Here is a 13,562-nt window from a genome sequence, read left to right on the forward strand (position 1 = left end):
CTTAACTGCTCAAATGTACTCTTCAGTATTTAAGTAGCACTTGAGATTAAAGGTAATGATAATTCAGATTAGGCGGCATGGCTTGGAGGTAGAGTGGCAGTCTAGCAACTGCAGGGGCGCTGGTTCAATCCTCTTTTCCCCCGGTGACCATGTCAAAGTATCCTTGAGCAAGATACTGAACCCCTAATTGTTCCTCATAGCCCTGTGATGGACTGGCAACCCATTGAGGGTGAATCCCGCCTCTCGCCCAATGTCAGCTGGGGTAGGCTCCAGCCCCCCTGCGACCCTTAACCGATAAACGGTATAGAAAATGGATGGATGGATGGATGCATGGATGTTTCAGATTTTCAGGGAGAGCATTATAAAATGTTGTGGCAGAAAACGCTGGAAGTCTGTATTGACATCTGAACTACAATATGAATCACAATATCTTTTAGATCACTTTGTGACAATTTGTATGGACTGGTGATAAATCTGTTCCCCGAAATTCATCTTCGTGCCCATTTTTTTCCCCCAGAGAACTGGATCTCTGATGAACACAGACTCCATACGTTGCCCAGCCGTCATTGAATTTGGGAAGTATGAAATTCAAACGTGGTACTCGTCACCTTACCCGCCTGAATATTCAAGGTGATGTTTATTTTACACAACAAATGATGCCAGTTTCTTTATTAGTACAGATGAATGATATACGTATGTCCCTTAAAAAACCTTTCAGTACTAACTGCAGCCCTCCCTTTTGTCTCTGTCAGATTACAAAAGCTTTATCTGTGTGAGTTCTGTCTGAAGTACATGAGAAGCAAAAACATTCTCCAGAGACACACAAAGAAGTGTGGCTGGTTCCACCCGCCAGCCAATGAAATCTACAGAAAAGACGACCTTTCCGTCTTTGAGGTCAGCTTCCTTTTACAGCAATAAAGCAATAACTGTATGCTGCATGAGATTCCACTGAATGGGTTCTGGGAGGAGGAGAAGGAGGAGGGAAAAAAATGGGACTGTTTGAACAGTGTCCTCTTGCTCTTTTTATTCCGTGTTTAGGTTGATGGAAATGTCAGCAAACTATTCTGCCAAAACCTCTGCCTGTTAGCCAAGCTTTTCCTGGATCACAAGACCTTGTATTATGATGTGGAGCCTTTCCTCTTCTACATACTTACAAAGAATGATGAGAAAGGCTGTCATCTTGTGGGCTATTTCTCAAAGGTAAGAATTACACAGTAATTATATGGGAAATGAAGCAATACCGCACATCATATTTGACTGGTTATACTAATACACAGAGACCCTCATGTAATTTTCCCATTTTTGTCCATTGATGTCATTTGTAGTATTGCTGAAATAATGAGTCAGATAATGATGAAGTCAAATGACAATCTGCTGATTCTTGCTTTCCACATTTGTCGGTGCAATTTCTGCCTGTTTTCCAACACTGTAAAGAATAAACAATAAATAATTTAACAGATTAACCAGTGATTAAAGTAATCGTTCAGCCCTAATTCGCACACAGAGCGATACTTTGTATTGAAACCTTTTCACTCTCTGCGCGGCGTGCATGTACATGTGCACAGCTTCAGACAAGGACAATGGCAGGTGCAGTAAATTGCCAGCTTCAGCAGAGCTCTGACATACTTGATCTGTTTCTCCTTCCCTCAGGAAAAGCTTTGCCAGCAGAAGTACAATGTCTCCTGCATAATGATCATGCCTCAGTACCAAAGGCAAGGATTTGGAAGGTTCCTTATTGATTTCAGTAAGTTCCTTAATGCTTTTTTGAGACCACCGAACTGAGTTTTTTTTTTTTTTTTCTCGGTCTTTACAAACAATTTCAGATTAAGGAGTGAATTTGTTGCTGGTGGCAAGGTGTTGTTATTTGGTTAAGTCTTTGAAGTGGCCTAATCAAGAGTGTTCATGAACAGTGCTTAGGCAATCACAGAAGATTAGGAGGAAGAAACATTAAATTCTGTCTGCATACATTAGTAGATGCCTAATAGTATTTCACCAAAGAGTCATCTTAAGAGCTTCCTTTTTAGCAAAACTCCTTGTTCCTAACTCCTAATAATTCCTAACTCTGTGGCTTGTAATGGGGTTTAGATGCTGTTTTTTTGTGTTTTAGTTAGTCCAGTAAATGCATCACATACAATGTTTTGCCTAAAGTGGATTTTTGTGTTTAGACAGGCAAGGTTTTTTTTTTTTTTTTCCCCCATTACAGCTTTTCTATTTTATTTTCAAGAGTTGTTTCTTCGCCGAGTTAGTGTGATGAAGGGAAGGGAAAGGAGCAAGTGTGGGGAGGGCGAGCGGTAATGGAGCATAAGATTTCCTGTTCACTTTGGGAGCCATTGAGACACAGAGATGCGAGAGGATCTGTGATATTGAGAGTGTGCTGATAACAAAGACAGGGATTAAGGGAGATTGAATACAGCTGAGTTCTGAGCTCTTTGAAGACTTTATTGGAAAATGTAGCTTTGGAGCTGGAAGTTGTTTAGATTAACAGATTTTCTGATATATTGGATTGTATTAGAGGAACAGTTTGTCTCAGGTAGCTTTGAGAGCATCAGTGGGCGCTTAGAGTGAAAAATGGACCCTTTCACATCATAACTCAAAGGACTGAGTGGCTCTTTTATTTTGCTTTATTGATGATAATACACTTGCTTTTTAGACATGTGAATATGCATTACTAATTGTTTGACATCACAGGCTCTTACTTTTAGTGATGAATATTTTCATGATTAGTGAAATATTATGTGTTCACTGTTGGCTGATTAGATTTGTTTGTTTGGTTCTCAGTTGTGGGTGCACATTAAAAGGCATTAATTAATTTCATGCTGCTCATAATGGATGACCCTTGACAGGGCCGCTATGAAACTAATTACACACCGATACATATTAGTATTAGAGTTTTTGCTTGCTCGTTATCTCTCCTAAGTGTACTCTCCTGAGAGCAATGACATCCAGCTGCTTTTCTGTTTCACTGTCCCTTTGTTCCCTCTTTACTCCCCTCTCTCAACCTCCTTTGTTGCCCTTGCCAGCATGTATCATAGCCTCTGACAGAGTTCCAATGAGAGGAAAACTGATTGCCCTGTTTCTCTTTATATTATTTGAAGGTGAAATCCCAACCAGGGTTCAGTTTTCACATTCTTACATGAGTACAGAGGGGGTGGGGGATGCAGTCTGAAAAAAACCCTCTGGCTTGACTAAAGCATTTTGTTTTTGTTTGAATCGTGTCTTTTTAGGTTACCTTCTCACCAGGCAAGAAGGACAAGCCGGCTCCCCGGAGAAGCCGCTGTCAGATCTGGGTCGCTTATCCTACCTGGCATATTGGAAAAGTGTCATACTGGAGTACCTTTATAAGCACCCAGATAAACACATCAGTGTTAAAGGAATAAGCAGGGCCACTGGGATGTGTCCGCATGACATCGCCGCTACTCTCCAGCAGCTCGGCATGATTGACAGACAGGATGGCAGGTCAGTTTCCGAGCCGCGGTCTCCTTCAGCCTGTGCCGCCGCTTCTGTGTGTTGTCTGACTTATCCAGGCCAGCGGGTATTTTTAACAGCGTATCCATTAATGCAGCTGAATATTGACAGAAGTAAGTCAGGTTAAGCACCCCCAAGGACACAAACACCTGCTGTCCCACAGAGCTCATCTTTGTGCTCATATTTAACCACACATCACCTTCTGTCGATGGAGTGCTTCACTTGGGCGTGGACATTAACAACTCGGGGGTATTTCTGTCTGTTACCAAGGATTGTGTTGATCCGAAGAGAGCGATTGATTCAGAGCCACACGGAGAGGCTGAGGGCTTACCCACGTCAGAACGAGGTGGACCCTGACGCCCTGCGCTGGACACGTTCCATGACGCTCAACGCCGTCTTGTCTGAGGAGGAGAGGGAGGCAGAGATGGATGTAGGTTTCATTGATCCATCAAGAGACACTATTTATTTGTTTACACTTGCCTGCAATGCTAAATGTTTGCTTGATTAGCTGGGGAGTTCAAAAGGAGGCCATTAACAGGCAAAGCATTCTCACTGTCAGCAGGCATCTAATGTTGTGCAAAATTGCTCTAAATCAGTTCACCACATACTTAATAGTACTGAATACTCCATGAAATGCAATCTTTCGAGGGTTGCTTAACATAAATGATGGACCAGCATCCAATCAGGATGTTGCTCTTATTACCAGGAGGAACCTGCAGTGATTCATTTGTCATGATGTTAATTCCCATCTCTTGTTTTCCCATTAGCCTCATTGCTCAGATGTTGGAGTTGTGCTTGCAGTTTTCCCGAGATAATGCGTCTTGTCTGTTTAATTACCAGGCTGAGCGGCTAAAGGAACAGGCCAGTTGCTGGGAGAAGGAGGAGAGAGAGAGTTTCATGATGATTCACGGCAGCAGGCAATCTCTGACGAAGGTTCACTGCAAGGTTCCCTACAGAACATATGAGCGCCGCCCCGCACCATCCTGGACCCGGCGCATCCAGCAGTCGGAGGAACTGAGCGATGATGAAGCCGATGACGACGATGATGACTCCGACGGCTCACCACCCATCCTGACAAAAGCCCATGCAATGCTTTCAGCCAAGAGAAAGGTGACTTTTATTGTGTGTGTGGATGTGAATCATGCTTCTTTTGCATCACCATCAGTCTGCTGTTTTCCCAAGCGGGATTATCTCATTGATCGTCTGGAGTTTTATTCTAGGACAAAGTGGAATTAAATGTATATCATTAGATATTTTCCTTCATTAGGGGCCGTGTTGTGTACTCGGGCGAGATAGCAAGGTTTGATAAATATTCATGAATTCACTGGAGGGTTCAGTAGCTTCCTCTTGTCATCTGGAGCCTCCCTGTGTGCCTGCAGCTGTAGATAATAGATTGTGTTTTCACTGCTGGTGTCGAGACTGTGCAGGCTAAACCTTGTACTATTGTCAATGGTCATGGTTAATTTACTGCCCTCCTTTATGCTTCTCACATCTGTTCTGTCTATATGGCACTGCCCCCTTGTGCTGGAGATAATATTACAGGCGGCCGCATGGTGTCAGGGAGACATTTTCAATAAAAACAGTAGCTGTTTGAGTTTATTTAGTGCTCTAGTTACAGTATTGATTCAGACTCTTCTTGTGAAGGATTTTTTGGAGTGTCATAGGCAGCCGCTGGGAAACAACTGGAGAATGTAAAATATAGACTGTGGGTTCTGCTTACTCTGCCGGTCTCATTTGTGGTTTTCCACACCAGGCTGCATTGCTCAAACATTTAGTCTCAGTGTGGTTTTGACATTTTACATTTAGCACGAAGGTCTAAATGGAGGTCATCCACCTAGTGCCCTAGATTTCCGTCTTTACCGAACTACACCGATGAAGGCTTTATTCAGTTTTGTTTCATCTGTATTTCAGAGAACCATTGTGCTCAAAAAGAGAGGACGTAAAAGAAAGAGAATAAACAGCAGCGTGACAACAGAAACCATTTCGGAGACGACAGAGGTGTTGCACGAGCCATTTGACAACTCAGAGGATGAGTGTCCTATGCCCCTGCTGGAGCGTACCTGCAGAGTGGGTGAGATGGAGGAAGAAGAGGAGGAAGACCTGGAGAGCAGGACACAGAAAATGCCTTTGAAACGCCGGAGAGGTCGCCCGAGGCTCATGAAAAATGCAAAGAAAGACAATCTAGAACACTGGAATGAAGGTAATTGCATCACTTGTCCTAGAAATTATTATAAATTGCATTATTTCACATAGAAGATTGTGCTACTTATCTGGCAGTGCAATAGAATTATCATCATTTTTTCATCTGTAGGAGCTGATGTCCTCTCTAAGAGACCCAGCAGACCTCGTCCAATGAAACGGAAGAAAGGCTGGCCCAAAGGAGTGAAACGGGGTCCTCCTAAATGGAGGCTAAAGAACGAGCGAAAAATGGGTTTCAAGCTCAACCTTTACACGCCTCCTGAAACTCCCATGGAGGCAGAGCAGCACCATATTCAGAGCGAGGAAGCGAGAGGGGAACTGGACCACGACATTGTCAGGGCAGCTGAGGGCAGCAAGGCAGCCAGACACTCAGCTAGTCCAGATATAACATCACAGAGGCTCAGCTCTGATGTCCCAAGCCCCGCTGACCATCTTTCCCAGAAGTCAAGCTCCCCTGAGGGATCGCCCGTGGCTTCTCCGGTGTGCTCACCTGCTGCCTCTCCACTTGCTGTGTCGCCCAGGCATGATGACAGAAGTGATTACCCAGAACCACTGGAAGATGACCAGCAAGACAGTGAACATGAGCAGGAATCGCCGTCCAAAGATGTTGAGCAAAGTACAGAGCGTGCTGTATCGCTGGATAATGACAACGAGGAAGATGAGGAGGAGGAGGAGCAAACAACTCAGATAGAAGATCAGGATGCAGATGATGAAGATGATAGCCTCCGCAAGACAGCAGAGCCTGAGAGCAGTAAATCAGAGTTAGAGCAGAGTTTAAAAGAAACACCTGAATGCACCCCATCTTTTTTAGATGCAAAAGAAGACAATGACTCTGCATTGAGTCAACAGGTTCCTACAGTACCGTGCAGTGAAGAACAACCCTCCACCACTGCAGAGAGCATTCAGGATACAGTGAAGGACATGAAAGTAGCAACACCACCTCCTGCAGCAGAAGGAGTCTCTTCAGGAGCTGCAGTAGACTCTGATAACCCTGTAGACTCTGAGTCAGAGGAGGAGAGCACGCCCAGTCCTTGTGCTGATCGTGCACCTCCACAGCCTGCAGAGAGGCCAGCCCTCAGTCCCGTGCTGAGGGAGGATCCCCCAATCTGCACAGAGATTGACTCGGAGACAGCCCAAGCTGTTCAGTCTCTGACGCAGGAGAGTGAGCGCGAGAATGTTTTCCAGGACTGTGTGGAGAGCCAGGAAGCCTGCAGGAACCTGCAGACCTATGCCCACGTGGCCCAGAGCCCCCAGCTCACCCCGCTGGATGACTGCCCCCAGTCAGACCATAGCAGTCCCCTTTCCTCTGCACAGTCCCACCCCAGCCAGTCCGTACGCTCAGTTAACAGCCCGGCTGTCTCTATCCTGGAGAGTGGTTATACTCAGATCAGCCCTGACCATAGTGCCATCTCTGTGCCCTCTCTCCACAACATGGAGACCAGCCCCATGATGGATGTGCCGTCTGTGTCAGATCATTCTCAGCAGGTGGTAGACAGTGGCTTCAGCGATCTGGGCAGCATTGAGAGCACCACCGAGAACTACGAGAACCCCAGCAGTTACGACTCCACCATGGGAGGTAGCATCTGTGGGGCAGGCCCCTCCCAGAACAGCTGCTCCTATGGCAGCATCCCCCCTAGTGGCCTGGCCCAGAGTAGCTGCGCTGTGAGCCAGCAAATGGCTGCCGTCAATCCTGGAAGCTGCGGGATGATTCAGCAGAACAGCTTGAGCTCCCCACCGCACTGCAACGTCAAGTCACCACAGGGCTGCGTGGTAGTGGAGAGGCCTCCCAGCAACAGTCAGCACAGCCAGCACAGTCACAACCAGCGCAGCCAGCACAGCCAGCACAGCCAACACAGTCAACACAACTCCCACAGCAGGCACGGCCCTCACAATCAGCACAGCCAACACAATCAGCACGGTCCACACAATCAGCTAAGCCAGCACAGTCAACACAATCCCCACAGCCAGCATAGCCATCACCACAATCACCACCTGCAGCACAATCAGCTCAGCCAGCACAATCAGCATGGTCAGCATAACCTTCACAATCAACACAGTCAGCACAGCCAGCAGGAGCCCATGGCACAGTGCGCCATCCCCACCAACTTTGCCACCACCATGCAACTGGCAGACATTCCTGAATCTGGCAACCCAAACTTTGCCCTTTATGAGAGGATCAACCACCAGGGGGAGTATGGTGGTGGACACTACCCGCAGTCATCGGGCCTCAGTCTGGCCAAGCTGCAGCAGTTCACCAACACGTTCATTGACCACCCTCACTCGCTGCCTTTCAACCACTCGGCCTCACACCCCATCACATCTTATGCAAACACCCCTTCCCTGTCATCGCAGCACTCCAGCCTGGTGTCTTTGTCCCAGACCCCTCATCGACACCCCAACCCACAGGTGCAGGCCACCATGACCCCTCCCCCTAATCTCAGCTCCCCGCCACCCATGGTGCTACAGCGTAACATGGGCATCCCGCCAACGCAGCGAATCCAGTCCCAAATGGCCTCCAAGAGTCACATCTCAGCACGCTCCAAGTCTGCCCCACTGTCTCACCACCAGCAGCAGATGTACGCCCGGCCGCCGCAGACTATGGCCATGCAGGCGCCATCCGGGACGTTGGCTGCCATGCCACGCATGAATATGAGCGTGAACATCATGCCGTCACCAGCCTACAATGTCAACTCCATGAACATGCCCTCCCTCAATGGCATGAATGGCTACAGCATGAGCCAGCCAATGATGAACAGCGGCTACCATGGAAACCATGCCTATATGAACCAGTCACCCCAGTACTCTATGCAGATGGGCATGATGGGAACACAGCCATACCCCCAGCAGCCCATGCAGGCTCCACCACATGGCAACATGGTGTACACTCCAGCTGGTCACCATGGTTACATGAACACGGGCATGTCCAAGCAATCGCTGAAAGGGCCTTTCATCAGGCGGTAACCGACCGCAGGACTAAGCTGGTTCTTCTCACGTGCATTTTGCTGTTCAAAGATGCACTGATCTGGCCTTGTTTTGTTGTCCTTTTTTCTTTTTGTTTGTTTTTTTGTTTATGACTTAAAAACCAGCAGCAGCACTTGGAAAGAATGCAAAAATTTTCATCAGTGTGTATACTTTGAAGCTAATGTTTAAAAAAAAAAAAAAGAAAAAAAAAAGTATTTTTGTTCCTCCAGATGGGAAGCCTTACATCATTATGATGAAAATCTATTTAATTAGTGTTCATGTCTCTGATGTGTCTTTACAGCAGGCAGGTTCAGAGCTCCGAGGTAGAGATTTCATCAGTGGTCTTGCAGTCGTGTAGCAGCCTCAAATGAAGCCATTTAATGTGCCTGCTACAAGTGGAGTTAGTGGCTTTTGAACCTGTTCAGTGTACCTGTCTAACAGTGCTGACAATTAGTTTGTACTATACTCATGCCTTTGTATATTTAAATTATTGTACGTATTTTGTAAAGTGACAACTAGCATGCTTCAGTCTCTGTTAGTGACAGTGCATTGAGTAGTACTGTACAAGTGTTGTGCTTAATAGCAAGCCATTTTAAAGATATCTGGCCTTTATTAGGTTTCCCTCCACAGGGAGAAAGATGAAATTATATTTTGTTAATTCTAATAATGTAAAAAATGTAAACTTAGTCCTGTTTTCTGTTGGGTTTGAGAGGTTTTATTGCTATGTATGTATAATTCTGAAGTCTTTTGTAACAGATCTCCTTGAGGCAGCTTTCTGTTTAATAAAGCAGACTGATTTCTGTCAAAGTAACAAAGCATATCTCAGTGTTTGTACCCTGAAAATTCTAAAACATTTCAAAATGTCCTGAAGTGTGGCGGAATTTAAAAGAACTAAATGATTATAACAATGAATAACAATAAAGAAAATATAAATTTAGTCCAAAGTTGATATTTTACATAATGCCTTTAAAGCTACGTTTTCATTCCATCTGTAGATTTGTTTTCTATCTTTATAAAATGTTGGATTTATATTTTACCGAAGTGTAGAAGAATAGAGCCTGTGAATAGACCAAACTAAGCTAATGAATTGCATGTAATTCGCAACTTGTACTTGTGTTTTTGTTTATATTGCTCTTTTGTAGCCTTTGTACCTGTACAGAGTTGCTGGTAAGAACTAGGGGGGAAATACCTGGCTATGTGCACAAAAACCAGACAGGACGACATTCTTGTATTTATGACTTTTCTCCTTTTGTCAGTCACTTAAAATGTTGTACATTTTAGCATAAGAATAAATTATGATTGACCATGTAACATGCTTGTTCTTCCTTTAATTAAAAAAAAATAGCATTAACATTTCTCAGAATGAGAAATGTTGGAATCCAGGCATTTGAGTTCTCTGCAGTATTTTTGCAAGTATTTTTTAAAATAAAATAAAAGGAGGGCTTGGGCCTAAGTGCTCCAAGATTTGATTTGAGATTTAAAAACAGAATTTCCAAAAATATTGAACAATTGACAGCAACCCTCAGGCTCTCCAAACACACACTCCATGAATATTTAATCGCCGGTCTTCTGCTTTACAGAGACTTGATCGCAGTTATTAATAAAGAAAGCAAATATTGTAAATGTCTACAAAGGGCAACATTTCAACCATGTGACAGCGTTCAGAGGTCAGAAGGACGTTTAACTTCACTTATTTCCGTGCCAGGACTTGCACTTGCCCTCGCCGACTTGAGACTTAACTTGGTTATGTCTCGCCTCACTTGGACTTGACATGAGACCTGGAACTTGACTGGGACTTAACTCCTGAGTTTATTGACTCCTAAACGTCTTCAATGACAGGAGCCTTGATTTAATGCCTGACCTGTGGCTCCTGAGAGACATGAGACTTAACTAGAGGGGCTGGTGACTCGGACCTGTTGTGAATGATTTGAGACTTGAGTCGAACTTGTCAGTGATCACTTGCCACCTGACTTGGACTTTCACATGACTTGTGTCTCTAGATTGGATTTGGCGGAAAACCCAACCAGAAAGACTGGAGATTTCTTTCAACTTTCAACTCTCATGACCTGACTTGCAGCATGCTGTGATAAACATGAAACCTGTTTCAAACTACATTTGAGCGATTCCAGACTAACAGCAAATGTCTCGAGACCTGAGCCTGTCTCAGATCACTTCAACTTGACTGTAACCATGACATGGACTCTCAAAAGACTTGGATTTGTCTCAAATTATTTCTGTCTTGAAGTAGACTCTGGACTCTAATGACTAAGACTCTAATGATTCTTGACTTGAGCTGGACTTAAATGACTAAAGACATGACTTGTAACTTGCTGTGATGGATGTGAGACTTGTTTCATATTACCTGAGACCTGACTCAGTCTTGTAGCAAATGACTTCAGTCTTGTAGCAAATGACTTGAACCTGTCTCAAATGACCTGAGAATTCAAGTCTAGATACTTGTTACCTGACTTGGACTCTCAGATGAGTCGGAACGAGAGATGACTTGTCTTAAACACAGCCAGAATAAATTTAGACTTGACCAGGACTCATCACAAATGACCCTTGAACTGGACTTGACTTGGACAAATGATTTGTGATTGGACACGATTTATCTTGGAACAATCTGAGACTTGACCTGAAATTGTCTCAAAATATCTCAGACTTGATTTAGACTTGGTCTTGACTTGAGACTGGCCCGGTCTTGTACTGGCCTCTGATGACATGTGACTCAGCCAAGTCCTAGGATCAGCTTTGTTCTGCGTGTCCTGTCCTCTTGTCCTGCAGGTGCATGTCCAGTTGTCTCAGCTGTTTGAGGAAGCCCCAGTTGGGGATGATTCTCCTGCGTGTTTTCACGTGTTCGATGGCTTCCACCACCGTCATGTCCTCACAGATCATCAAGTAGGCGAGGAAGAGCGTGGCAGAGCGACTTCTTCCCATCACGCAGTGCACCAACAGTTTATCTGCAGATACGTTGATCACATGACCGGGACATTGTTACATAACACCTTTTTCGTTGTTTTTTTTTTTTGTCAATATAAAACAGCATTATGTATTTTCTTTGTCATTTCTGGTCGTTCTTATTTGTTCATTCCTGAATTGGCAGAGTACCGCACGATTGTACCATGATTTATTGTGTAGGCGTTCAAGTGAAGATGCTAACAGCTAGCATTATTCTGACGTACGAGCAGCAGCCCCATTTTTTTCTCTTCCTCTTAGCTTCCTCCATAAACATCCTCTCCTCTTTTTTACCTATTATAATGCGCATACTGGGAATTCCGGGCTAGCTTCTGGTACCTGAAAGCAGCGTCGCTAGCTAGCAAGAGTTTCGTGCACCGTCAGCTGAGGTTACAGTGCAGGAAGCGAGGACTGGAGCTCGGAGGAAGGATGAAAAAAAAAGCATCTTGCCACAGGTCAGTGCGCCTTCGAAATGATGACGAAACTTAAAACCTGAAAAACGCTGCTAGCATGTTGCTAAAACTTGTTTATTCCACTCTTTATTTCCGAAATAACCCAGATAAATACGATTTATTTTGTGGTCGAATGAGACTTTCTCACCCTCGTCAGCGTTTCAAAAATGATTAAGACTGGAGACCACGAAAGGTCTATAGGCGAGAGAGTTACTGTTTTCCTCAAAAGGACTAGACTGAAATTTAAAACCCACATGTACTTCATAAATGCTATACTCACCTAACAGGTGACATATTGCTGAGATATGGACTTATCTTTTTTACTTTATATCCAGAAATCTTGAATTTTCGCTCAGTCGGTTTAGAACACTTCTTTAGAAAGCAAAGCTTTATTTTATTACTTGACATTTGATTTTATTCATTATTCTGAATATGTTTCCCTATCATCACCATCATTCATTCCTCCTTTTTAGATACTCAAAAGGTCAAAAATGGAATGTTGAGATTTCGAGTTTTGATCCCGTGAACTTGTCTTACTCTGAGGGTTCTTCAGTGTTTCTTCTATAAATCGGGAAGCAGAGAAAAAATACTGGCTGAGGTCAAAGGTCGGGATGTCCTCTGCCGTCACACCGTAATAGACCACGTCCATGTCGCTATAGTAACCGACTCCGGTGTCCACATTGTTCCATGTCCCCTCCGCTGCGTTCAAGATGTGCGTGATACCCAGTTTCTTCAGATTATACTTGTCCTTTGCAGTCTCCCTGTGAGAAGTATGAATATTATTCAAATTCTTGATAAATTACTGCGTTAATTAAAGGTTTTTAACTTACTCGTCCCCGATGTAGACATTAGGCCAGACCTCGTTGACATGAGTGTAAGCCACACTTCCACGGTTGAGGATTTTCTCCAGCTCGTAGCCTCCAGGTGTGACATACTCATCCACCGCGCTGGATTCCTCTCCAACATTTATCTTGGTGCCAGTCTTTGACTTGAGAGAAGCCATTTTCTCACCGTGGCTTCCTTTCACACATGATTTATGAGCTTAAGTGGAAAAAGAAATACCTCACTCGCTTTCCTTCTTTTTTCTTTTCTTTTTTTTCTCTCTTTTTGTTCCTCCCAATACAATCATGGAGAATACGATTGTGGTCATTGTTTCTACATGCATCCCCTCACTCACCGAGAAGTCCTTCAATTTCCTGCTTGAGAGTTTTGTTTTCATCATTCCGCCAGCTTGTTGTGAAGTCGTCCTTTAAGGCAGAACATGGTAAGGTTTAATTCTGGCAAGTCCGGGGTGCAGGATTGTATAACTGCCTCTGTGACGAGCATCGAATGCAGAGGATATTTTTAGGGCTGTGATGTGGCGGGCCCCTGACCTTAGCTGCCACGTTCTCCGCCTTTGGGGGAAAACATCCACCCAGCCAGTCCCTGTCATCCACCTCTAAACACACAACTTTAATCTCCGCTGCTGGCAGGAAGCTGTGCTTATTCAAACTTTGCACTTGCCAAAGGATATCCATATTCACTGGAGTG

The 13,562-nt window shown here is 44.6% G+C and overlaps 2 protein-coding genes across 9 annotated transcripts in view; one reads left to right on the top strand and one right to left on the bottom strand.

Annotated features, from left to right (window-relative positions):
* kat6b (K(lysine) acetyltransferase 6B) overlaps positions 1–9,945 on the top strand; it is a 26,860-nt gene extending 16,915 nt beyond the window's left edge. For 6 of the 7 annotated variants that reach the window (XM_086196073.1, XM_086196074.1, XM_086196072.1 and 3 more), the window contains exons 9-17: positions 518–630; positions 753–894; positions 1,039–1,200; positions 1,651–1,744; positions 3,225–3,456; positions 3,736–3,895; positions 4,306–4,575; positions 5,377–5,665; positions 5,777–9,945. In XM_086196073.1, the coding sequence (XP_086052199.1) occupies positions 518–630; positions 753–894; positions 1,039–1,200; positions 1,651–1,744; positions 3,225–3,456; positions 3,736–3,895; positions 4,306–4,575; positions 5,377–5,665; positions 5,777–8,625 (4,311 nt within the window). In that variant the 3' untranslated portion in view covers positions 8,626–9,945. The remainder of the gene's footprint in view (positions 1–517; positions 631–752; positions 895–1,038; positions 1,201–1,650; positions 1,745–3,224; positions 3,457–3,735; positions 3,896–4,305; positions 4,576–5,376; positions 5,666–5,776) is intronic. The other variant, XM_086196078.1, reaches the window with a different exon arrangement.
* Positions 9,676–13,562, bottom strand: dusp29 (dual specificity phosphatase 29). 2 transcript variants are annotated; one of them, XM_086196083.1, is made up of 4 exons: positions 13,210–13,562; positions 12,863–13,073; positions 12,570–12,793; positions 9,676–11,585 (listed from the first exon to the last, which is right to left on the bottom strand). In XM_086196083.1, the coding sequence occupies exons 2-4, from the start codon at positions 13,033–13,035 to the stop codon at positions 11,371–11,373; spliced, it is 612 nt and encodes a 203-aa protein (XP_086052209.1). In that variant the 5' UTR covers positions 13,036–13,073; positions 13,210–13,562; the 3' UTR covers positions 9,676–11,370. The 2 variants fall into 2 exon arrangements, with proteins under 2 accessions (XP_086052209.1, XP_086052208.1); XM_086196082.1 differs by having other exon boundaries at positions 12,863–13,562.

The sequence above is a fragment of the Aulostomus chinensis genome, chromosome 23, assembly GCF_037954235.1.
Source record: "Aulostomus chinensis isolate RoL2024-O1b breed Wild chromosome 23, RoL_Achi_v1.0, whole genome shotgun sequence".
NCBI classification, from domain to species: Eukaryota; Metazoa; Chordata; class Actinopteri; order Syngnathiformes; family Aulostomidae; genus Aulostomus; species Aulostomus chinensis.

Coding starts and splice junctions, on each gene's coding strand:
- dusp29 (XM_086196083.1), bottom strand. CDS start 13,035: ATGGCTTCTCTCAAGTCAAAGACTGGCACCAAGATAAATGTTGGAGAG. Junction 12,794..12,862: donor AATGTCTACATCGGGGACGA/GTAAGTTAAAAA, acceptor TACTTCTCACAG/GGAGACTGCAAAGGACAAGT. Junction 11,586..12,569: donor AACACTGAAGAACCCTCAGA/GTAAGACAAGTT, acceptor ACGTATCTGCAG/ATAAACTGTTGGTGCACTGC.